Genomic DNA, 26,269 nt, shown 5'->3' with positions numbered 1-26,269 from the left:
CATGTCACTCCAGGTAAAATCATTGCCTTGCTGTGTGTTGTGGAACAGATCCTCCTAGGGACAGACCCAGGATCGATGGTTAGGTACTCTTGGAGGCCCAGGGCTGTTTTGTTGAAGGAGTCTGCTGGTGATGCAGAATTGTGATAATGGGGTGGGTAGGCAAACAGCCCTTCTTTCCCATTGTCCAGACCCATCTCCTCTGTCCCTCCATCTCTGTAGCCGCTGTACAGCACCCCCCCACACCCAATTAGGCCTTCTGAGGACTGTGCCTTGTAGAGTTGCCAAGGCCAGGTCTTCTGGGGAATCTTGGATGCCCTCCATGTTGTTTCAGGATGTCTCTTATCGTTTGGGCTCCTACCCTCGCCAGTAGGTAGGGGTCTGGGTGAAAGATGATGCATGGCCACCTTTGTCCTGTTGTCCTGGAGCCCAGGTCCTCCAAATTTTGCTGTAACTATTATAAGTATATTACAGTCCAGGACAGAGAGACTGATAAAATGGGCCCTGGAGCCAAACAGCTAAAGAAAAATGAAGTTGGTGAGACACATTCCCAGTTTCAATAATACAGTAATAAAATTTGTAATCAATAATAGTGTGGGATGTTATTCAGTCTACCAATATGGATGAACCTGAGGATGTTGTGTTCAGTGAAATAGGCCAGCCACAAGAAGGCAAACACTGAGTCTGTGCAGGGGTGGCCTGGACACAATAGCCTAATCAGAACCTGCTGCTTTGGCCCAAGGCTTGTGTGGAAGGAACCTACTTTTTGGGTTTGATCAGAGGCCGACTCCTGTGTTGAGACCCCACGGTAGTGCACATTCTAGTGTGGAATCTCCAAGGACCACTGAGCCCTGGACTTGCTAGGTAGCAGGCCCAACTGTTAAGAAGTATATTAGTCCTAAATTGGGTATTCAGTACCTCTCTTTGCCCCACAGGCAAAATGCTATTTTGCCTGGTATTCTCAAAATGTCTTGGGCCTACTACGTCCAATAGGGTCTTAGCAGGCTTTACTTTGTGTGCTTTCTAGAATAATGTCTTAGCTAAGGTAAGTTCTTATTAGGCTAGCTGAGGCTAGCCTCAGACTTGTGGCCAGCCTTCTGCCTCAGTCTCACTAGTGCTAAGATTACAACACTCCTTGCTCAAATCGGGAATGCATTTCAGTATGCCTGCCTTTTGGTTTGATAAAGAGTCTTTGAGCCTGGGGGGGTACAGAGGGAGGAAGACAGATTGCCACATAAAGGTTGCTGTTTTCCCAAATCTTACTCCCACAAAGGGATGTAGATGCAGAAGTCTGAAGGGGTTTGAATACTTTGCCTGCAGCATCTGTTAAAAATAAGATTCTTTAAGCTTAGAAAGTAGAATGTCCTCCCTCATTGTCCAAGATCCATAAATGGCAGAAATAGTTGTGTTTTAGTATGTTTTAGTGTGTATGTGGACAGGTTCATCATCATAACTGAGCAGTTACAGTATAGAAGGCCATCTTGAGGAGCCGGGGATCAAAAGCAAGCTCTCAAGTGTGCCCATTGGCTATCAGGGTGTAGAGAGTACATCTGCTGGCAGCTAGTGAGAGGTCTGGGAGGAAATAAACTGGGTAAGGGAATGGAAGGGATGATGTGGCTATTTGGAAAATCCAGAGAAGGCCTTTCTGACCAGAGTTGTGAAGGAAACAGTAGAGTCCTGAAACCCATGAGGAAGCCACGAGTAAGGTTTCCAGGTGGATGGTAGGACTGCACTGCCATCTTGAGATGAGATCAGGCCTGGTACACAGTGATGGATACGGAGGAGAGCAGAAGAGGATGGGATCACAGGCTCTCTAGGGCCCAGGTAGGCAGTAGAAGTTGCAAGGACATTGTTGCAAGTAAGGTTAAAGCCATTGCAATGTCGAAGGTGGGGGTTTGGGCATTGTGTGGCCTTAGGGTGAGAGACACTGAACTATGGGGCAGACAGGATTTGGAAACCTAGTAGAACCCAGTGACTCTCTTTGAAGGGTCTGAATGGAGACCAAGAACAAACCCAGGAGGTAGGAAAGATGCAGTGCCATCATGTTGTCCCCAGAGGCTAGCGGCCTCTAAGGGGCCATGCTTGGCAACCACAGGGCACAGTCAGGAAGTATCTCTCCTTCACCAAATGCCTTTTTCATTAAGTAGTAGTCTCAGGAATAATGGGATAATTCCCTTTTCTCTTCCATTCTTGGAGAGAGAGAGGGTCTTGCTTAGGGAGCCAGGGTTGTCCTGGAACTTGTGTTCCTTTTGCCTCCGCCATCTGAGTGTTGGGACAGCAGTTTGTGCTGCAGCACCTAGCTCTTTATGCATACAACACATACTGCTTTGATTCTGCTTTTTTAAAATTTGCCTCCCATGCACCCAAATTCTTAATTATAACAATTTTAATGGCCATACTATATTTTCTTGGTGAATAGGCCACACTTTATTTCACCAGCTCCATGTTAGGCTTTTTCTAAACATGGAACTGTTTATCATAGTTTTTTATTATTAAAAAGGTCAAAATTGATTTTAAGTCTGCTGGGTCCAGGATTTGGAGGCATTCATATCTTCACTCCCGTATAGTTCTTGATGAGTATAGAGCAGTGGTTCTCAGCCTTGACCCCTTGGGTTGCATATCAAACATTTACATTACAATTCATAACAGAGTAGCAAAATTACAGTTATGAAATAGCATTGAAATAATTTTATGGTTGGGGTCACTATAACATGGGGAACTGTATTAAAGGGCTGCAGTGTTAGGTAGGTTAAGAACCACTGATGTAGAAGGAGAGATTGCTAGGTGAATCCTTTATTCAGACAGATGTGCCCTAGCTTTATGGATGTCACTACCACCAGCATCCCTCATCCACCAGAGCCATATGCTCCAGCTCCAGGTCCGCCCCTGGCGCTTCTAGGGCCCCATCCATTGTCCTAATGTTTAGGAGGCTGAACAGGTTGTTCCCACAGGCTGCATTCTCCATTGAAGATCTCCACCCATCCTGATTCTTTCGTGTATTCTAGAACCCGTGAGTTACCTCTAAGCCAATTGTACGGCGTGGTCAGGTGAAGGGTTGAGCTCAGCTGAGGCCATTGCTACCCTTCTGGAAACTGTCACACATGCTAGGGGCAGGTCAGTCTGCGGAATCCAGCTGGTCTCACTTGCAGATTCCTGCTGCCTCTGTGTACATATAGGCAGATATCATAGGGTCTGGCCTCTGTGTGCCCGGCTTTTTCTTGTGGGACCACTGTCATTGGTTCTCTGACACAGATACAGGACAGCATCTCAGTTAGACACACAGTAGTGTCTAAGATCAGATCTCTTAGCAGCCTGGACCATCTCGGTATTGCAGGTGCTCTGAAGGGCAGTAGCTCTGTTTCCCTCTCCAGTCATCAGGCACTGCTAAGCTCCCACTGTGTGCAGAGTTCAGAAGTACAGGTAGGGACACAGGCTGCCCACCCTAATGCTTCAGTACCTGTGCAGAAGGGTCTAAGGCTCCTCGTAACTATGGAAGCCAGCCTGATGTGTGCAGTGCATTGAAGTGGTAGTGGTTTGGCACAGGTTTTCAGACAGACACAGTTGAGACAAGTCAAGGAGCGTAGGCTATCTGGCTTGCCTTGAGGGTAGCTGAGGCAGCCCCGAGTGTGGCCAGTGACCCTGTTGCCCCTTTCTTGCTTTTAGACTGCACCAGAGACTCTCAGCTACTTTATTCTGGGCACCCGAGGAGCCTCCTCCTCTCTAGGTTCTGCTTCTTCCTGCCATTGCATCTCATGTTCACTTGAGTGGAAGTACCCTCCATTTTCTGAAAGCACAAAACCTGCTTGTCTTCCTTCCAGTCTCCTGACAAATAACTGACTCTTCCTGGTCCTGGGAACTTGGGCAAGCTCTTAAACTTCACTTCAGTTTTCTCATTGTAAAGTGGAAATTCCATATCTGATAAGGAATGATGACATCCTGGGTGACATTATCACCTGTTTGCACCTTGAGCCACTCTAAAACTGCAGGACAGGCTGTGTGTTGAAGGACCTTTTCCCCTCATAGAGAGTGGCCCAACAAGAACCAACAGTCTATAAACCCTCTTTCCACCCATGAGGTTGGCACTTGCCAAATCCCCCGACAGTTTCCTGAGCCCTTTGAGCGCCCATCTGGACCTCAGATTTAAATGAGCTAAGCGCTCCCATGAGCCTCTGTGTCTTATGCTCGGCCGTCAGTCTAGTCCATGCTCTTTCTTTGTCAGCCTGGGAGCAGCTGGAGAGTGTGCCGCACACTAGAGCGCAGGGCCAAGTCTGAAGGGCTCGTCCGTACTCAGGTTCTGTTTGGCAGCCAGTGCTTTCCTCATTCTTTGCATCCATTGTGAAACCTCTACTGCTGCCCCTTTTTGAGTCAGGAAGGATGGTGGGTCCCCGTCCCTCAGCCACAGAGGCCTGCACCAGCTCCTCCCCCGCCCTGGCACCAGTCCTGCCGTCTCACATCTCCAGCCAAAGGGATGTTTTCTCACCTCGGTCTCCTTAAGGACATGCTGGCCACTGTGAAGAGGCTTCTCCAGGCAGTGCTGTATCCTTCTACCTCAGACTGCTGCTACCCTACTGTGCAGGTCATTCAGACACTGCTAACAAGTCCCTCAGGGGCACTCGGGACACTTTATGTCACAGCACTGGGGTAACCTTTCCCAAGCCTGTGTGCACAGACCAGGTCTATGTCACATCCTGTGTCTCCTAAGGTTACCTCAGGGATTGTTTGCACAGCCTGCACTAGGCGCATCTGTTTCACAGGTGGCCACACCTAGCTCTTGTACTAGCCAAGCTGGGCTTTTGCCCTGGTCAGCTGGACTCTTGTCAGAGGACCCCTCCCCCAGCTCTATATAGTCTGGTGCAAACCATAGCCCAGGTGTTGCCACTTCATTGACTTCAGACAAAGTCAGAGATGGGTGTCCTTTGTGCCCAGCTTCCAGGGTCAGGTGGGTCACTGGAGATATTAGACGTACAGATGGGGGTTTGGGATGTAGCTCAAGATTAGAACTCCAGCCTTGCATGACCAAGATCCTGGGTTTGATCCCCAGCCCTGCAAATAATAAGTAAGTAAGTTACTACTAGTTGATTTAAACAAAACAAAATTAGATTGGCAGTACATGCCTGTAATCCTAGCAACTGAGGAATAAAGGCAAGATCAAGAGTTCAGGCCAGCCTGAGTAACTTAGCTGGTCTCTCAAAAAAAAAAAAAAAAAAAAGCGGTAGGGGGGGTGACTGGGGATATAGCTCAGTGTTAGAGCTTACCTGCTATGTGCAAACCTGTGTTCAGTTTGGTTCCCAGTACTGCACAGAAACAAAAGTTCCCCACACCCTGCGAGTGGTCTCCTGTTCCATGCTCGGTGTCTTTCTCTAAATATCTGTCCATGACTGGTCGGGCCAGATGGGAGTACCTCCTGGCCCTCTTCACTCTCAGAAGAACTGAATGAGTTGGCACTAAGTCCAAGGCTTCGTGGCTGAGCACTGCTGTGTGCCTTGAGGTGCTTTTCAGGGCTTCTGTGCGATGAAGCTTGAGTCTGCCTCACTGCACAGCCTTGACGGTCAGTCTAGGCTGCTCTTGGTTTATTCCTTTCACTGATGTGTGCTGGACCTAGCCGATCTCTGCTCTGCTCCATTTTCCTCTCTAAGCCTGCGGGAGCAGAGGTGAATGGCCTGGGGGCCATATCGAAAGGAAGATGTCAGTCTAAGACTTCAAACTGGCTTAGAGTGCTCATGACTGCTGGCCTGGGAATTGGGCATTTGAATGTGGCCCACCCATCATTCCTACTGGAGCATTAGAGCACGGGTGGAACAGCGACTGAGCGTTTACCCTGCTCCTCGAGTGTGAAGAAGCATGTACTCCGTGCTTCAAACCTGGGGACCAAAGTCAAAGGTAGAGCACTCTGATCTCACCCACCCCTACTCTTTGGGCCTCGGGTGGAGAAAGCAGGAACCCCACTGATGTATTTATTCGCCTTAAGAGATAGCATATTCGCTTGGGACCCTGGAAAGGCCTGTGCGTGCTAGAGGCAGTGGACATGGCCTACCAGCAGCTGAGCCTCAGAAAGAATGGCCTCTGCCTTTCCTTGGTGGAAGTTCCTCTGTGAGCTAGACCCTGTGCTTGCTCTCACTCAGCATTCCAGCTTCAAGTAGGAACAGGTATCTGGACTCGGCGGGTTCAGCCAGAACCACCTCCATCTACAAGGCTGCCAGGGGTCATGTGGACAGAGTGCCCTCTACCTGCTGAGGTTGCTCTCATGCTGGGCTGTCACAACTTCCCTGCCCTTCCCTGCAGGTCAGTCAGATGATAGGGGTGTAGTCTTATTGGGCAGAGAAGCCTTGACTTTCTGAGGCATTAGCCTTTGGTACTGAGACCCAGGCCTTGCCCTTGAAGATACTGGCCTTCGAATCAGTGTTGAGCTTTACTAGCCAACCTGCTGGAAAGTGGCTGTCTCCTGTTAGCCTTCATGGAAACTCAAGCCTTTTCTGCCTCGAATGTATTTTCTAGAGGTACATACTTAAGACCTCACCTGTGCCTGTTGCTAAAAGATCTTCATTGTTGTGTGTCCCCAACCTTTGGCCACAGAGTCCTGAGCAGTTCTAGGAAACTACTTGGTGGGGGAAGGTGGCTCTTTGTAGAGGCAGAGCAGAGGTCAGAGGTTCAGTTGTCAGGCGTGTGTGTCTCACTTGGAGTCAGGGTTTCTGCTTACACCTAGAGTAATAATGGCAAACAGAATGGGAACAGGTGAGCATTTGAAGCTCCTGGAGTCAAAGTCTTGGTCCTGGGCTAGGCAAACAAGAGGCTCAGGAGAGAACGTCAATTAGATGGGGAGGGTGAATGCCGCAGAAAGGGTGAAGTGGTCATGGGCCCAAAGGGGCATGGCTAGGCTTCTAATTTCAGCCACATACCCAGAGAGGGGAAGGTGTGTCCAGACGCGTGGTGGGAAAGGACTGATCTCTGTATGGGCTAGTGAAACAGTCTTAAGTCAGGCCTGTACCTGTTCTCCCCTCTACCTCTCAGGACTCCTACATGGGTTCCAGCAAGAAGCCCCATTGCCAAGAGAGTCTGGGCCCAAGCAAAGCCCAGGCCTCTAAGGCAACTCTACTACAGGTTATAAGTAAGGATTCGTGATAAGTAAGTAGGGTCCGCCTTTGGGGCTAATAGGGGTACATAGTAATGTGTGGACACTGAGTCTACAAGGCAGTTTTGTAGGGTTGGGCAAGCTGAGGGGCCCCTCTATGCCCACTGCCTTACAAAGTCTGAGGTTACATTCCTAAGTCAGCTATGGTGAACAGAAAAAAAAAAAAATCACTTCCAAAAATGCATCCCACAACCCACTATTCAGAGCTCTGGTCCAGAGCCTCCTGGAGCTATAGGATCAATGTCTGAAGAGCTGCTCTTGACCACAGTTTTTGCCAGTGCAGCCATGAAGAAGGGACCACCTGCTTTCCCATGGGCACCCTGAGCAGCCCACACACTCACTTCCAACCTACTTTTGTTTCCCCAGAACCTCCAGTGGGCCCGTGATGTGTTGCTAGGCAGCAGTATCCCATGGCAACAACTGCAGCACATGCCGGCACAGGGGCTCTTCTGCGAGAGGAACAAGACCAATTTCTTCAACGTGAGTACTTTGCCTTGTTGATTTCTGAGGCTGCTTGCTGCCACTGTTTCTCACTAAAGCTGTGTGAATCGCCCCCCTGGTCAGGTGTTTACGGAGCTTCAGGTGTGTGGCATCCTCAGAGGGCAGACAGGGGGATACAGATAAGAGAATTCAAAACTGCTACGGGGCTGTAATTAACTGAGTGACTTCTAGCAAGTCATTACTCCCTCTGGGCACTCTTGAGAGGCGTGGATGAGCTCTATGTGTCCTCTAGAGGCCTGGGTGTTCAGGGGCCGTATGTGCAGTAGAGACTTTGGGCTTGTAGCTCTGGAGCAGGTCCACCTCCTCCGTGTGATCTTGGGCACGGAGGAGACTCTCGCTAAGGCTAACTCTACTACTTGAAAATAAGTTTTTCCTAGGTTGGGCCTTCAGTGCCCTTCCAGCCAGCTTTGCCATTCCTCGTGATGGGGAGCAGTGTTTTCAAGGCTGGGTCATCATCCACCTTCCAGGGCTACTCTCTCTGCCTCCTAAAAGCCTTCTTCAGCACCTGTCAGCCCAGTCTCCCCACATGCACCCTGCCCCACCCAGGGACAGTGGGCTGTCACTCCTTTCTACCTCTAGTCTAGGTCTTCTTCCCTTCCACACTCCTCCCAGAGTGGCTGGCTCCCAGTTAGGTGGCCTTGGCATGCCACACAGACCCTCTTAGTTTTTGTTTCTTCTCTGTTTCCCCTGATGTCTTGATATTAGCAGAGAGAAATTTAAGGGCAGGGTTTGCCAACAGAGGTATTGACAGGCAGGAAGGTTGTGGCAGAGGCAGATCTTTAAGGTGGAAGGCTGCCAGAGCCCTCACTGGGAGCTGGTCAAGTGGTGAGTGTCCAGTTCCATGGCTCATCCTTTCTCCCAGGCTGTGTAACTTGTGGGTGAGAAGGCACTCAAGTCTAGAATCTTGTACCTACCCATGCTCACTATATTGTCATTTATAGGACGGTAGTAGGTGTCGTTGCTAATCAAACTACATGGTACTACAGAATTTGCTGTGAAAAAGGACACCTGCATACCCCTTTGCCCAGACCTAGTCTTGTTCTTCTTAGTCCTGAGAGAGAGTCCTTCCAGAAGACCTGTCATAAGCCAGTGCATGTATCTACATGTGGAGAACAGAAGCGTGCACAATCCGGCCCTTAGTGTGTGTTGGTTGTCTTGTTTTTTCACTAATAGCATCTCTTAGTGAGTGTTTTAAAATGTGTTCATTCTATTTATCATTTATTGAAATGCTGGGGATCTCAGGACCTCTGGCTTAGGCTGGCCTCAGACCCACTGAGGAGTCAGATGCTCTTTCCTCTACTCCCCCAAGAGCTGGGCTTCTAGGCATTCATCCCCACCCCTGCCTTTGATCACTCTTTATAGCTGCCCTGTATTCAGGTGGGTGCCCATCGTCACCTACTGGTGGATCCGGTCTTCTGTAACTACAAGATACTTACATTGTACATTTGTCTGAACCCATTTATAAGAAAAAGCCTAGAAATAGAATTCCTTCCCGGGTTAACGTTTGTGGTACTTTTAAAGTATCAGAAGATACCGCTCTCCCCCCCCACTCCTACCTTTACACCATCCTTTTTTCTCAAGGCTTCAGCAGTTCAGTACTGTTGATATTTTTAACTTTTTAAGTTTTAAGGGTTTTGTATGTTTATGCGCATACATGTGTGGGGACACTTGTCCCATAGTGTGCATGTCCTGGCTTGTAAATAGAGGGCAGAGGGCAGCACTGTGGAGCCAACTGTTTACCTCCTGCTTTGTCTTGGGTTCTGGGGGGTCAAGCTCAGGTTGTTAGGCTTGTACAGCAAGTGCTTCTGTCTTTGGAGCCATCTTGATGGCTCTGATTTTGGGATGGCTCTGATTTTGGGTGGTGGGGAATGAATTGTTCTGTAGTTCAGTCTGGCCTCAAACTCATGATTCTCCCACTTCTGCCTCCCGAGTGAATATCTGCTTTTTAGTAAGGGGGGGAAAAAACCAAACCTCTTGCCATGTCCCATTACCTGTGAGTGAGATTTTGTATAATATACTAACTGTGCAAAGGATTTCTCTGTGGTGTTGGCATTGAACCTAGGTCCTCACACATGTAGAAAAGAACACTCCTGTGTCCCTGGTCCAACAGTTTTAGCTTGTGCACAGTTTTTGTTCATGTTCATTGTTCTACTGGACTATGGTTCTTTGTTATTGATCTACAAGACACTATATATTAATTAAGTGGACCCTTTTGCAAACCTATTTTTGTAGGTTGAATTGGAGTCAGGCATGTTGTTTAATTTTTTGAGCTCTTTGGTAACTCAATTCATAAAGTGGAGTTCCATTACGTGACAAGAATGTTAACTGTAGGATCCTCGGTTTGGTGGTACGTGCCTGTAATTCTCTGCTCAGAAGGCTCAGACAGGACTGTCTGGGCCAGGACGACAGAGAGACTGTCTTAAACAAAGCAAAAGTAACTGTAGGAACCAAGTTAGGTAATGGTGTAGTGCCCGAAATCCAGAATGGCACATGGTAGGTACTCAGAAAAATAATTTCCTTCCTGCCTTTCCTGTGTTGGTCCTTTGGCCTATTAAAGACAGCACAGGGATATTGCAAGGTGAGGCAAACCTCCGTGCCTTCCTCAAAGTTAGTCCTCCCTCCTCGCTGATACTGAAATTGAAAAGTCACCCCTCAGGCAGGTGCTGCAGCCTCTTTCCCATTATGTTCGTTCCCTGCGGCTCCTCCTGTGGTCTCTAGAACCTCTTCCTCCCGAAATGAGTTCTACCTAAAGGGCCTATGAGAATCCCTTGTGGGCCTGGTATGTGTGGCATTTCTCCTCGGCCACCTCTGTGATTTAAACTCCTTAGCCTATAAGGCTGGGGGCCTAGCATGATAGGAGTGTTGGGCAGGGGCCCAGAGAGATGGCTCAGTAGTTAAGAGCACTAGCTTCTCCTTTAGAGGACCTGAGCTTCATTCCCATCACTTACATGGTAGCCAACAACTGTCCATAAGGGCAGTCTCAAAGGATCCAATGTCCTCTTCTGACCACCAAGGACACCAGGCACACGAGTGGTACACAGACAGACACATGCAGGCAAAGCACCCACATATATAAAATAATAAAATAAATAACATTTTTACAGAAAAGTTCTGAGATGCCCTGAGAATTCTGCATGTACTTCCTGCATCCTTGACCAAGTCTGAGAAAATACTTAGCAACATGTCAAAGAATCATTTCAGGCAGTCCTTTGCTCCTTTCTGGGTGTGGCAGTGTCTTTGACAAGTCTGTAGTTTGGGTAAGCAGGCTGCCTTAGTCCCTTCAGTCACACACTGAACGCGGAACAGACAAGTGCCTTGACCTGCAGTCCCTGTGGGCCTGCTTACCTGGGCTGTGCGTACTGTCCCTCTCGCTCAGATCCTCGCAGGGAACCCTTCTGTTACATATTAATGACACTTTTAAAAAATTGTGGGGGTATTAATAGGACCACATTGTCACCACCAAGCAGTTCAGACACAGGGAAACCTTAGCCCCATGACAACTCCCCAGGCACTGTATCTTCTTAGACCCACTCCTGTGAGCACCCCTGTGTTGGCTTTACAAATAGGCCTGCCTGTATATGAGAATGTGTCAACAGTGTATGTGACTTTCAATAACTTGGTTTTATTGTTGTTTATTTTACTGACACTACACCTTGGAGAAATTTCTAGGCTGTCTTTGCACCTGCCGTGGCTCCAGGATTCTCCAGGCCCCAACCCAACATTTCTTGCCATGCTAGGCACCAGGCCTAACTTAAGACAGCAGAGGCAGCAAAGGAGGAACCCCACACATAGCAGACCCAAGGGCTTCTCCTAGCCCTCTAGGTGCACACATAGCAGACCCAAGGGCTTCTCCTAGCCCTCTAGGTGCACACATAGCAGACCCAAGGGCTTCTCCTAGCACTCTAGGTGCACACATAGCAGACCCAAGAGCTTCTCCTAGCGCTCTAGGTGCACACATAGCAGACCCAAGGGCTTCTCCTAGCTCTCTAGGTGCGCATGTCAGGGAACCCGGTGCTTTCATCATTGTCCTCCTCTGGTCTGCTCTCTGAGTCTCCTGGGCTGGCCCAGCCTGGCCTAAAGGCTACGCTCACTGCATAAGTGAGTGTAAGTTGGTTCCACCTTTTCTTTTAATGGATGGCCTCCAAGCACCACCTCCTAATCCACTGAGTGCTGATGTGGCAGGGAACAGGATGCAGGAGGTTTATCCTAGAGCCTCTTATGCACATCTTTGTTCAAGGCCTCAGTGAATGCTGCAGACCATGGAGGAAGTGCAAAGAAGGGTGCTGCCCAGCCAGGAAGCAGGTTGGGAAGAGAGGCCAGGATTAGAACACCCTGGGGGGTAGTTCTCTGGGCCTTCCCTGAGGAAACTGACTGAGGCTCTGTGGGAAATGTGACATAGAGCCAGGGGAGGAGGTAGGTTCTAAAGGAGGTGGGTAGATGGAACCTGGGGTTCTAATGCCAGATTTCCTGAGAGGACTTCTTTCACATGGGGCCTGCCACATAGCTCGTTGGCCCTCTGTAGTGACACAGACAAAGCAGGCAGCATGTCCAGTGGTATGGCTGGACCCATGGAGCGGGGAGGGAGAGAGGAGGGAACTTGATACAGACACAGTCGCATTGTTTCACATCCTGATGGATGAGCATCACTAGAGAGACAGCTCCCTGCCTTAGCCTCTTATTGTACCCTGCTTCTGTCATGGAAAAATATTCATTCATGGGCTGGGAAGATAGTTCAGTGGGTGTCTTGGTTTGCTTTTCGTTGCTGTGATAAAGACCATAACCAAAAACAAACTAGGGAGGAAGGGGTTATTTTATCTCTCAGGTTATACAGTTCATCCTATATGGAAGTCAGGACAGGAACTCAGGGCAGAAACCTAGAGGCAGGAACTGAAGCAGAGACCAACATGGAGGAGTGCTGCTTACTGGATTGCTCCCCATGACTTACTCAGCCTGTTTTCTTATACCACAGGACCACCTGCTCAGGAGTGCCTCCCCATCAATAATTAATCAAGAAAATGCCCTACCCACAGGCAATCTAATGGCGGTATTTTCTCAATTGAGATTCCTCCTTCCAGATAACTCTAGCTTGTATCAAACTGACTAAAAAAAAAAAAAAAAAAAAAAAAAATACTAGCCAGGACCTTGATCCCTTATCCACTTGACACATCAATACATTACTGTTAAACCATAACTTTCCCTTTCTTTTTTATCCAGAATCTTATATCACTATTACAATCTAAAGCACTTTACAACTTTCAAAAGTTCTATAGTCTTATCAAGTGGTGGTGACACAGGCCTTGATCCCAGCACTCAGGGGGCAGAGGCAGGTGGGTTTCTGTGAGTTCAAGTCCAGCCTGGTCTATAGAGGGAGTTCCAGGACAGAGGAAACAAAGCAAAAAGTCTTATAGTCTTTAAAAATTCAAACATTTAAATGATCAGTCTCTGAAATGTGTGTTCCTCATAAAATAAAATATAAGTTAAATGTTTTTTTTTTCCAAGAGGGAAGAACCAGGGCACAGTCACAATCTGAACAAAGCAAAATCAACATCCAGCAATGTAAATCAAATCCTGCAATGTAAATCAGATTCAATGTCCTGCATCTGGTCGTCACTTATGATCAGGGCTTGGGCAGCTCACCTGCCATCTCTGTCATTCAGAGCTCCACTCTATCCTGCCCCTGTCCTTGATGGCTGTCCCATGGTCCTGGCATCTCCTAGCATTAGGGTTTCCACCTACACCAGTGTCCTTTTCTGGCTCCTCGGCACCAAGCCTCAACTGCTGTCCATGTCCCCTTAACCATGCAGGTCTCATGCTACAAAAGCCAGTAACACTGAGTTTAGCTGCCAGCTCTGAAATGCAGTTCTGGCCCCCTCAGGACCACAGCTTCTGTGTACTACCCCAAGGATATATTTCCCAGAAGATGTTACCTGATGCTAATCAGAACTGATTTTTCAGCCTCATCTGACCAACGTTGATTCTCTCAGTAAAGCAAGAGAGAACCAACTCCTGAAAATTGTCCCCTGACCTCCACATACGCTCCATGGCATATGCACATCTGTGCTCAGACACATGTGTGTTCCTATTCCCACAACTATATTTTTAATTGGGGGTGTCTCTGTTCGTGAGGCTGAGGGAGGAATAGATCAAAGCTCCTAGGTTGGAGCTTCTGCAGCAGGAGACTGATGCCCAGCTGGAGGTGCTTATTTCCCTAGCCCTTTTATACCAGCAAACAGTCTCATCTCTGTCCAAACACAGGTGGAGTTCTTGGGCACTGCTGGTCAGGAACCAGCTTGGCAGTGCTGTACTTCCTTTTGCAGGATGTGGAGGAACTGACAGAAGGTGTGTAGCTGTGGATTCAGGGGTAGGAGACAGGCCGAGGCTGGGCCTGCAGGCATATGCAAAGGTCCCTAATTAACCAGTGCCAGGCTAAGGGTGTTACAGAATAGAAAAAGAAGCAGGGGCTGTCCTTGCCTGAAAAGGCAGAGTGGGCAGGAAAGCACATGCCAAGTCAGGTTGACAGGTGACTTGCCTGTCTGGGTAACTTGCCCACACCACTGGAGCTAGGAACTGGCTTCTGGGTGTCCAGAAGGTTCCTGCACTTCCTGTGCAAGAATGTTCACCTCTGGGCAGGCAGGCAAGCAAGCCTGCGTGGGCTGAAACCAGGCTGTTTTGTCCAGGGTGAGCATCTCTCCCTATCTTGTAGTTGATTCTGAAGTGTTCCCATAGTAACAGAGCCAGAGATGGCTCTTTCATCTTCCCCAAAAATGTTTGCTTATTTTAGAAGACCGGGTTTTTTTTTTTTTCCTGTTTTAACCCAGTTTCTAGCCTTTCAGAAAGAAGCAATGGGTACTGCAGGTGGGCAGTAGACACATTCCCACCCAAGGCATTGAGAAAAACTTAGATCTGGGGTGCAGGTAGGCTCAGTATTGGTCATTCTACCCCTTTGGCCTCACACAAAGACCAAGGCTTCTCTCGAGCAGGATGGTCCCAACAGGTAGATTCATGAATGTCCCCAGCACTTAGAACACACACAGCTCATCCATATGACTACAGATTGACCCACAGGGAGCCTCAGGTCTCTTGGACCCCAAAGATCTTCCACTGATCCCAGAGGCCAGAGCTGGTTTCAGAAGGGACAGGATTGAAACATCCTGGTTCCATGTGGCTGAGGTCTTCCGGAAGCATGAGGGCTACCTTGGCTCTAGGAGAGCCGACTAAAATATTCTTGTAATGGGCCCGTGTACCACACCAGACCCTTTCTGTGTGGCCTAGGCTGAGAGTTAGTACCTGTGGCTGCAGCTCTTGTTCACTTTCTTGGCTACATTATATTCCACCGTCTGACTTGAGCTACATCTTGTCTGTCTTGCCCCTTCTCAAAAGATGTATGTTTTCCACCATTCTAGAGCTTGTTGCTATGCTACAGCCACCTCAGCTGTACAGTAGCCTCCAGGACAGATGTCAGGAAGCCAGGGAGCAATCCCTGTGCTCCTAGTACTTTCATGTACCAGGTCAGATTCTGTCCCACAGAATTATGCTGTCCTTCCCAGCCGTCTTTCAATAGGGTGTGGTGAGGAACAAGGATTGTTTCCGTCTGTGTGCAGGTGACTGGGGAAGCTGAGTTCCTTCCCACGCCTGAGGCTAGTTCTTTTTGTCTGCCTAGGCTCTGGGCTTGTCCACTTCTACTTGGCGGCCACCCCAGAGCCCCTAGTGGGTCTTTTGTCCTGACTCTGTGGCTTAAACAAAGAGAAGGGATGGGCATCGTGAGCCATCTTTGTTTTTCAATATCTGTTGTCCCTAACCCTAGAGCCTAGTACCTCAAGGGCCTTGCTGTGGTTAAGAGGGAAGAAGGGCCTCTGCTGGTGGGGCCAGCTGAATGACTAGCCATCTGCCAGAGATTGAGAAGAGGTCTCTGAAGATCCCCAGCTGACCATTCTCAGCAGGGATTACTGGTACTCACTCTACTCTGACTACCGCCAGTTCCTGTGGCCTTGGGGGAATCCCCTTCCCCTATGCAGTGAATAGATAGGCACTTTCCAGGCTGCTCCTCAGGCAGAGCCCTCCTTCCATAGAGCCATTAGATACCAGCAGAGCCAGGCAGGGAACAGTTTATGGAAACCATCAAACCTAAAAGCATTACTGTCACACTCCTAGCATCTCCCCTAGCTCAGTGCCTAGTGACTATGTGTGATCTTTTGAGAATTCCTAGAGATGAGTAAGAGGAGAGCAGCAGCCCAGAGCACAGGTATATCTTGGCTCAGTGCCCAGGAATCCAGCCATGGTGAGGCCTCAGTTCCTGCTATATCCAGGTCCAGCATTGCCTCCCCTAGTCAACATCAGGTCCAGCATCGCCTCCCCTGGCCAGTATCAGGTTCAGCATCGCCTCCCCTGGCCAGCATCAGGTCCAGCATCCCCTCCCCTGGCCAGCATCAGGTCCAGCATTGCCTCCCCTGGTCAGCATCAGGTCCAGTTGCTTTTTTACTTTTTTTTTCCAAGACAGGGTTCCTCTGTGTTGCTTTGGAGCCTGTCCTGGAACTAGCTCTTGTAGACCAGGCTGGCCTCAAACTCACAGAGATCCACCTGCCTCTGCCTCCTGAGTGCTGGGATTAAAGGCATGTGCCACCACCGCCAGGCTTGGCTTTCTTTCTGTCTTCTGGTTTCAAAGAGGCACCATGCTTGATCTGGTTGTGCATAATCCTTGTCCCCAACCCCAGACCCAAGTTCAGGCTTGTGTGGGTAGATATCAATAAAGCTGAATGTCAAGAAGCTCTGTAATTCTCATCAGAGAGATTCCTCTACCACGTGCACTGGTCAGAGCCAGGAACATCAGGGTAGAAACTACCTAGTTTGTGATAGCCTGTAGCTTTCTTAGGCCGGTCCCACGGCGTCATCTTTTCAACTAGAAACAAGTGTGACCGACACTTAACAGCTCTCCTTGTCACTGTGCCCGGGCGCCAAGGAGCATGTAAACCCACTGTAAACATGCTGCATGCCAGAGTCAGCCAGGCCCAGATCCATGTTTCCAGGGATGCTGATAGGTAATGAGACTTGGCCCAGTCTCATGGCTGGTCTGTGCAGAAGGAGAGCTGGGAGCCTTGTGTGTCTAGCACTAGAGCCCCATGATTAAAGAGGTTGGTAGCCTCGCTCAGGGGAAGAAAGTCAGCGACCTGCTTGTACCTTCACTGGACGTGGCCCAGCTGCTCCAAGCAGGAATGCTACTTATGGAAGAAAATAGGTTAGCAACAGGCAAAAGAACATAAGACAGGTAGCCCTCCCCTAGGAAGTAAGGTTAGTCAGGGGACCAGTAGGTAGGCCATAGTGTTGAGCTGGACTGTGTTTAGCTGTCGGTTGTACCTGGTCTTTGTGGTAGCATTTTCATCCAGGCTCATTGGGGCTGCCACTCCTAAGACTGGGGAAGAAAAGGAGGTGGCTGCTCCTGACTGCTGTGCTGGTACATTTGTACCTGGGCCAGATTGCCTCACTAGGACTCAGTAGGGAGGACTCCATGAAGGGTTTACCTGGGGTGTCCCTGTTGGTGAGACTGACTTACTGGTGCTGTCCTCATTCAAGGATGGGGCTAACCCCCTATAAACTTGATATCTGCTACTGGGAAGTGGTGAGCACCCACTTAGTGCTTCTCATTACCTCATCTAAAACAAGATCTCTGCTTCTCAGAATACATTGTCTGACTTTGGTTGTGGCTTTTTCTTCTCCATGACAGCTTGTCACTGAAGACAGTAGGTGTAACTACCCCTGGCTGGTGAGAAAACTGGCCAGCTTCTCTGTCCTTCACTTCTTTCTTGGTGGCTGTCACTCTTATAGGTCACCTGGATTGATTCAGCTGCTTCTTCCTCACTAGTTTGGTCCAAGGTGTACAGCAATAACTTACTGCTGTTGGTGGGGCAGAAGGAAGCCAGTCACATCATAGTGGGAATCAGAGGACAGAAAAAGCAGGGGAAAGTTTCAATTGAGGAAATGTGAGTTTCTTGGCTGTAGTCAGAATTGCTGCAATTCTGCTATTTTTAGCATTGCTGAGATGATCCATGGGCCAATTGCTCAAGCAGAGTAAACAAAAGAAACACTTCAAGTTCTCCAGGGAGAAGCGGTCCTGTTCTTGAGAATCTTAAAGGGGTTAGCATGGACTCAGAGCCTGCACTGACCTTTCCATCCTTCCCATATTCTGAGCTTCTGAACTTTTTGGAACCACACAGCTCAGACTAACTCAGTCCAGGTTTAGGCTGGAGCCCTCCCTGGCCATCACGTGGGGAGGAGCTGTGAGTCTCCTGCCTTGTCTGTAAGAGGAGGCACACAGTGAGGACGTAGGGATAAGACAGTGGTGGACCATGGCATAAAACACCCAGGCCCAGGTTGTGGCAGTTAGAAATCTTGCCGAGCCAGGCTGCTGCCGTCACGGCTCTAATCTAAAGCAACAAAAGTCAAATGTTAAGCAGCCTTTAGAACGTCTTTCTCTGGTGTGCATTCTTTTCTGACCACCAGAGGCAATTGTTGCCTAGAGGTACTGAGAATTATGGCAAGGCCAGGATGCATGGACAGAAGAGGGGGTGAACTCTTAAGCCCTTTGCATTTGTGACCTGAGTCCTTGGGACAGCCCTGAAAGAGAATCAGAAGTTCATGTAGATGCTGCAGCATGACTTGCCAAGGTCACACAACCAGCAGGTAGCAGAGCAAGGAATCAAGCCCAGGGCTCAGGACCATGTCCTGTTGGCCAACCTCCATGCCAAAGTTTCTGCACAGCTACTCTGGATCACTGCTGTTTTTCCCCTAGATGGACTATAGTATTAGTGGATATGTCCAGCTCAACCTCAGCCCAGGGTCCCTCCACCCCCAACTACTCTGCTCAGAGTGAGTGTTCAGTCAAGAGTGTACTGTTTAGCATTTTCACAGAGAAGACCATTCCAGGACAGATTTGTTTTTCTACTGTAAATTATTTTTCAAAGATTTGCTCTTTGACCAATTGACGCTGTCGTGTCTTTCTTTTTTTGTTTTTCGAGACAGGGTTTCTCTTTGGCTTTGGAGCCTGTCCTGGAACTAGCTCTTGTAGACCAGGCTGGTCTCGAACTCACAGAGATCCGCCTGCCTCTGCCTCCCGAGTGCTGGGATTAAAGGCGTGCGCCACCACCGCCCGGCTGTCGTGTCTTTCTGATACCCGTGTGTGATGGTTTTAGCATAGGCATTGCCCCTAGGACACTGCTTCAGGCTCTGATGTGCTGTATACTTCTAGTCCTGTGCATAGGGCCTCAGCAAAGCTCTCAAAGTGGAGTAGGGCAAGGCAGAGAAAGAAGCTGGGAGAAGTCCATGGTTGTTGAGCTGGAGCTGGGAACCCCTAACTTTGGGGTTCCAAGGAACGGGAGGTTACTCTAGGAACATACCTGCTTGAGAGCCTAGGTATGGCAGTGCTAGACTTTTTTATTCAGAGTACTGGACATGCTGTGGCCATGGAAGCTGAGTGAGGAGACTGGCCAGTACTCCTGTTGCCATTGCTCCCATAGGAGAGTATGCACTTCAGCAAGTTACCAGGTTAAGCTTGTGATAGATGCCTATGGCAGCAGAGAGCCTACGGTTGCCCTGAGCTCTGTGAGGGCTCATATTCTTTGCTATACATGCCATTGAGATTGCCCCAGTTTGGAGCTTCCAGCCAAGAGCATCTGTAGAGGGCTTATGTGTAACAGGATGGACTGGGAAGGAGAGCACCTAAGCCAAAGCTACCCAGTGTACACACACTGGAGAAGGACTCTGCCCTGCCCCACTTTAGACTTCCTGTCCCCAGCCCCTTTGACCTCAGTGTCTCCCTCTCCAAAGGTGGGCCAATTGGATAAGGTCAGTGGTTTTCCATCTCCCTTTCCAGAAGAAACCTTTTCACATAACCAATGAAAAACAGATGTAGTGGCAACTACTACAAAAGATGTAGGAAGGGCCAAGCTCCACCTGCTTAGCTGTACCGTGCCAGCTTCTGAATAGGAGGGGTGTGATCCCTGAGAGGCTGTGGACTTCCTCTCTGCCGTGTACCCCACACCCAGTGCCCAGTGTTCCTTCTTAGCGCAGTGCCAGGCCTCCTTGCTTGAGTAATTTTCATCTCTCCCCATTTTCCCCCTCCCCTTTCCTTCCTTTTTCCCTTTTCCCTTCTTCCCCCTGCTTTCCCTATTGGAAAGTTTGACTTCTAAGATAATGGGTTTGAACTTGGTTGCCCCTGCCTGATTATCATGGTGACAGGCTCTTGGGGCCAGGAACTGCCTGAGAGGGGCAAGCCAAAGACTGCATTACATATGTAGGTCTTGGTGGTGTCTGTCTTATCCTCCTCTGCTCTCCAGAGGAAACCCCCTCCACTCCTGGCTCCATTCATACTGTGGCAGCTGTGAGCAAGCCCGTTAGTGTTTGTAGGCTATTTCTTCATCTGGACAGAGGACCTGACATTACCTCAAGGTGAGGTTAAAGATCACATGAGAACAGGCTATTACTGAGCAACAGTGACCATGACCATTGTGTTCAGGGGTCAGTTGACAGGGAAGGGACTTGGTGAAAAAAGGGACATAGATGACAAGGCTCATTGATAGTGGGGAAAGTGAGATAGAGTGGACAGATTGGTAAAATGCCCTGACAGAACTACAGAAGCTTAGTTGATTAAAAACATGTACACATGGGTGTGGGTGGGTAGGTGCACATGTGTGTACAGGCCATGCATGTATGTGTCTGTACATCTGTGCCACAGTGCATGTGCGGAGGTCAGAGGATAGCTTGCAGGCCCCTTCCACCATGTGGGTTTTGGGGATCAAACTCGAGTTGTCAGGCTCAGCAGTATCTTGACCAGCTGTGCTATTGCACTAGTACAAAAGCAAATTTTGATTGAACCTAGCATAGTGATGCCTACCTGTAATTCCAGTATTCAGAAGGCTAAGTCAAGGAGGATCAAGAGTTTGAAGCCAGCCAGCTACTTAGCAAAACCCTGTTTCAAAAAGCAAAACAAAACAAGATAAGCAAAGATGAGGCCTGATGGACCTTAAGATAGACCCTGGCCCATCACTGCAGGGTGCAGATTGTTTAGTGCCCTAAACACTGTTCCTCTTTGCAGATGAACACTTAGTCATTTGCTTAAGCATTCAGAATGGGGCTCTTGAGGCAATGAGGCAAATGAGGGCCAGCTCTGGGCTCCAAGGGAAACCAGCCATTGGTTTAGCATGGGGCTGTATTTCCAGAGTGGAATCTCCCTAGCCATAGAGTCTTTCACTGAGGATCCTGTCTCAATTATAACTTCGCATAACTGCCTTGGGCAAAGGCATCTGGTGCAAAGGTGCTGTGGATGCCTTTGGCAGACGAGGCTGGCCTTCAAAGGCTGTGAATGAGGAGTCCCTTTATAGAAGACATGTTCTTCTATAGAAGGATGCCTGTTGCAGGTGCACAGTAAGGGAATGCTCCCTTCAGCTTGGAGCCCACTGTTAAACTCCCTAAACTTGATTCCGTGCCCAACCCTTAGCCTCGGCACCCCTACTATAATAGTGGGTCTTTTTAGTAGTGTGCATGCTGGAGATGATTGTCTGACAGCAAAGGTGATGAAGACACTTCTGGAAGCCTTCACGGAATTTGGTCATACTATCTGAAAGAAGGCGTAAGGGAAGTTGTGTGGAGTGAGTCCCTCCTGTAGGAGGCACCAATAAAGAGGGAAGAACCAGTAGGAAGAGCATCAAGATGGGCTGAGAAGCCCCTAGCTCTCATGCTGAGAACAGTATCTGCGTAGAAGGGTATGTTCTGGTAATCTTTTGTCAAGTTCAGTTTGGCTTAGAGCACCACAGTGCCGATCCTAGATGATATTTGGTCATCAGAGGGCCCCTGCTCTGAACAGGTGACCCCAAACCTTGTCGGGTTTTCCCACAGAATGTGTGAGAGGCCCTGGGCTGTCATAGAAGAAATCTGTGCCTGGGTTAAACCTTTCTCCTTACATGTGGATGTGTTGCCATTCTGGCTAGGGGGTGATTGTGCATATGTGGAGCTGAGCCTGCTTGGAGGTTTTTTGTTTTTGACATCACCCAGGAATGCAAAGGTTTCTTCCTCCGGCCATCATAAAGCAGGAAGAAACAGTGAGGTATGGGCCTTCCTGGGAGCTGGAATGCCCACAAAGGTTCTGCTCAGCCCTTTCCTGTCATGTGATCAAGCTATCATGCCTAGCCTTTCCTGTCTGCCAGAGTACCTGTTTGTAGCTGCCTGACAGAGGCCATCTGATCTTACAGACTGTGCCCTTCCTCCATTGTTTCCTCATGACCCCCCTCCCCCCGCACACACACTCCCCTAGGCCAGCTAGGAAAGATGAATCCTCAAGCCTTAACAGCTGTTCCTTAGGGACCAGGGACCAGTAGACATATAGATTATGCTTTTTCTTTTTTTACAGTGTGCTGGCCAAAGGAGGATTCCTAGGACCTGGGCTACCCTCCTGAGGTGAAGTGGAGGCAGCTTTGCAGTCCTCCAAAGAGTGGGTTATTGAAGTGGGGTTCGCGTCCAGCCTGGGGAGAGGGGAGCAGGGCACAGAGGAGCCTGTTGTAAGTGCCTGTTATCCTAAGGATGCACTTAGGGACCCAGACCTGTTCATACCTTCTTAGAAGGGAGAAAGTGAAGGGAGGCATTGTAGACAGGAGAGGCACAACTGGGTAAGACAAAATTGGCCTATCTGACCCAGATGCCACCATTGCTGTCTGTCCAGATCTATCAGTAGTGGACCAACCACAGATTCCTAGACAGGGAGCTCATGGTCAAAATTGGTGCCTCCCAGCACATCGAGGCTGCTGGCCTCCATTGCCTGATTTATTCCTCTGACCTCTAGTAAGCCTTTCCTGTCATTGAAGATTACCCACTACCCTCTGCCCTATAAGTACACCTGCCCTCCAGATACCAGCCATCATCACTGCCTTTCTGTGAGCTGCCTCTCCTTCTCTTGTTGGCCCTCCTGCGTGGAATAATATCCACCTAGTAGCACTGCCTGCCACTTCTCCCACACAGCAGTCGTGGTCCCATCCCACCCTTGGCATTCTCCTTCTGTGGTCTGCTGTGTAGCTGGACTGAAGGTGCCGGTTAAGCTAAGTTGACATGCCCCATTACTGCCTGTTCACAAGAGCCCAGGGAACTGGCTGAGATCCTACTTTTTCTTCCTGATGTGGGGGGCTGTCTTTCCCTTCACAAGAGTGCTGGTGGGAACAGTGGCCCTGTGCATGGAGGGTGCACACACATATACCAGGGCCTCACAGCCCAGCACATTTAAGTGGTTCGTTGTAGCTATCTGCTGAAGTTGCTGTAGTTCTAGCCCTAGGGGCAGGAATCTTTGAGCAGAGCCCTTTGCAGTAGCAGCCTGGAGATCTTCCTCGGGCCAGTCTTCATGCTTTGCACCTTGGCTCTCTCCCGGCACTGTTGGGTACAGTGACATCTCAAGGCACTGTATAGCTGTATAGTACAGGAGGGTCAGCTTCTCAGAACCAAAAGTTCTAGCTCAAGAGAATCAAGTATACCACATGGTTTGGGGGGAACCCAAGGTTTCTGTACCTCAGGAAAGGTGGCCTGTTTCACTCTGTTTCAACCCTAAAGAAGAAAACTGGCTATCACATACATAATAGGAAAGTCGCCAGATCCAATGTTACACAGAGCTACTGTCCCACAGTAGTGAGGCAGGTGACTGGTGGCAAGGCTAGAAATTAGGGCTCTTAAGGAGCATTCTTGTCCCAGCATTCAATCCAGCTCAGAAGGAAGACAGGTTCTACCTTGGGACTGAAGTAAAAGCCTACAAGAAAGGAACCAAGAAAGATCTGAAGGTGTACAAGGACCCAGGTCTTGAGAAGGAACAGCTGTAAGATACCACTGGGGCTCCATGGTTCCCTGGGTAACTCAACCAGCAGAGCTACGCACTGCTAAGCTCTGTCATCCAGAACTTAGTGTCGTAAGACCAGAAGTGCACCCCCACTTGAGTCAGGAGTGTCTTTCTATGCCATTGGCCGGGTGTGCCAAAGGCTAAGTCTACATTCCCAAGAAGACCTATGGCCACTCCAGGGGGGGTACTGCTTGCCTACAAGAGAAGAGTGGTCAAGATGGCCTAATCACCTGAGCCTCTGGGCTGGTAGAGAGATGCCAGAGCCCCCAATCTCAGGCTTCAGGATGCCCAGAGGTGACTGAGTGGCTGTCTGCAGGGTAGTGGTGGAGGTCCGCACACCTTCTAAGGACTCTGTTGCTCAGGCTATTGACAAGTGCCAGGAATCTCAAAGCTCTTTGAAGCCAGAGTTCTTCAAGGATGTCAGGTACATGGGCCACCAGCATCTGTCATAGTAGTGTCACTCATACTCTAGAGCATCCCTCTGGTGATAGGTACAAGGAGTGTGATTTCCCTGTGAGAAATGTCTCACTGGGACTCTGTTATCGCTGATCATCTAGAGATGATGATGCCTCTGGAGAGAGCTGGCTGGCACAAGTCAGGGCTCGGAGTGCCGGGCATCACATGGTGTACAAACAGGGTTTAGGAGTCCAGGGCAAGATAGCTAGTGACTATTGGTGACTATCAGTCAGGAGACTGAAGCAGAAAGGCTACCATGAGGTTGAGCCTGGACTACAGTGGGACCCTACCTCAAAAAACAAGTTTAGGTGGTTATGCCAAGGCCTCCAGAGCCCAGCTGGAAATAAGTGTTCTCCCAGGGATGTCCCATACCCTGCAAGTTCTTAGGTAATGTATGTTTCCCTGTTGCTGTAAAAGACAGGTAATGGGTCTTCAGGCCGCTTGGCACCCTTCCTCAGGACTCATTTGTGCCGACCGGTAATACGATGCCAGCAGACGTTTGCACCCCAGTATGTGTGAGAGCTGTGTATGGCAGGGTGATGTGCTCTGGAGAGCAGGTGCTGCTGCTGGGCTTGGAGGCCTCCTGGACACTGATTCCACAGCCTCTTCCTGGCCTGGGTAGAGGTGATGAGCACATGTTCTCAGCTTCCGTTAGTCTGACTTGATCTTTTAGGAAGTAGAAAAGGAACAAAATGAGGTCATGAGTTATGTGAAATACAAATGACATTTTGTCACCTGGTCATGATGTCTGCTCCAGCAATTGGGGACAACTTCAAGAAGTGATCCACGCCGGCGCTGACCAGGTTTGCATGATGGGTCCCAGTCTTAACAGCTGTGTAACTGTACCAGTGCCCAAACTCCCTGCCTCTTCACACTTGTGCTGTCTGTCAAAAGGGTCACAGTGTGGGTGCTGTGAGGGTGCAGTGAGTTGAGAGACAATCAGATTGGTAATTCTCAAATCCTATCATGGGGAACATGCATTTGAAGCCATGAAGAAGAATTGCGCTCGGGTGTGTACCTGCAACTGAATGACCTCTGGGAGCCCAAGTCTGCTTCTTCCATGTCCCCAGCAGCAAGCCCGTTGCTGAGCAAGAGAGTCATCTTCTGAGGGCAGAAAACGGTTTATTTTCTAGGTGGAGAGGAGGGAGGGTTGGACCCAGCCTTGTTTGGATTAAAGGTATGAAACCTAGGGACACTGGTGGGCAGAAGCTAGGGTAAGGCAGATGGAAATAGAAGAGGTGTCATAATTGACACTTTGGGAGTGTGGCAAGGAAGTGGACTCGGCCCTGGCAGTGAGGGGAAATGTGTGGAGGCAGGGTCTTCTCCATGGTATAGTCCTCGTAGGGTGCTCTGCCCCTTCCTGCAGTGTTCTCTTCAACCTGGGCAGAAATTGGTGAATAGTGCCTGTGCAGCCTGCCCCGCTATGTTGAAGATGCCCTATGCAGACCAGTGTTGTGGGTGCCCTTCTATGCCAAAAATACTTTCCCCTCCTGAGGAAAGTATTCCTTCCACTGTAGAACAGGCTCAGTACCTTCCGAGGAGCAATGCATCATCGGTAGGGAAGATCCTCATTTACCTGGCCCAGCCCCTACACCCTTAGTTCAAGTGGGAAAATAGATGGCTTCCATCTGGAGAGCTCACTAGAGGTCTGATCGTGACATCGTCGTTATGCGTTCTTCTTTGAGGATGTTACTCCAGAAGTCTTTATTGTATCCCGACTGACAGCTCTGTGTGTGGCCCTCTTACAACTTACACCTCTACTTACCACAAGGCCCTGTGTGGCACAAATGGGGGAAGGGTACTGTTCACGTTGGAGCCCCATTGCAGGTGGAAGGTTGACCCCATCCCCATGCTGCCATTGCCATCCTTCCTCCCGAACTCCTCACCTCCTCGTCCCACAGCTTCCTGTGCCAAGGGCTGTACACAAGACACCCCTCAACCAGTGCGCAGCCCCTCGTCACTGAATCCCTGGCGGCAAGGCCGTGGACCCCGCCAGGATTGGCCGGCAAAAGTCAGTTGTGCTGCCAAGCGACTGCCGGGGGCCCGTCCGGCTCTTGCCTGCCCCGCCCCGGCCCGCCACGAGTGAGGAGCAAGCCTCCGCGGCCATGGCCTGGCGCCCGCACTAGCTCTCCTGCACAGATGCCACCGGGGAGCCGGCGGGTAGGAACTTGCCCGCGGCCGAGGGCGGGGATTGGGACCAGGGCTGCACGACCACCTCACCTCTGCCTGCCTGGCTCTCCGCTTTTCTGTGCTCAGTTCCCCCTTGGTGGGCTCGGGCAGCTGCCCCCACTCCAGGCGCAGCAGGAAGCCCGAGGGCCGTGGTTTCC

General features: G+C 49.7%; 1 protein-coding gene across 2 annotated transcripts in view; it reads left to right on the top strand.

Annotated features, from left to right (window-relative positions):
• The window catches only part of Cabin1 (calcineurin binding protein 1), a 130,078-nt gene that overhangs the window by 81,500 nt on the left and 22,309 nt on the right, over positions 1-26,269 (top strand). For both annotated transcript variants that reach the window (XM_038341128.1, XM_038341127.1), the window contains one exon: positions 7,493-7,606. In XM_038341128.1, coding sequence (XP_038197056.1) covers positions 7,493-7,606 — 114 coding nt within the window. The remainder of the gene's footprint in view (positions 1-7,492; positions 7,607-26,269) is intronic.

This window comes from Arvicola amphibius, chromosome 9 (genome assembly GCF_903992535.2).
Source record: "Arvicola amphibius chromosome 9, mArvAmp1.2, whole genome shotgun sequence".
In the NCBI taxonomy this organism is placed as follows: Eukaryota; Metazoa; Chordata; class Mammalia; order Rodentia; family Cricetidae; genus Arvicola; species Arvicola amphibius.
The sequence above is the reverse complement of the archived record's forward strand: the minus strand, read 5'-3'. Positions and strand labels throughout refer to the sequence as shown.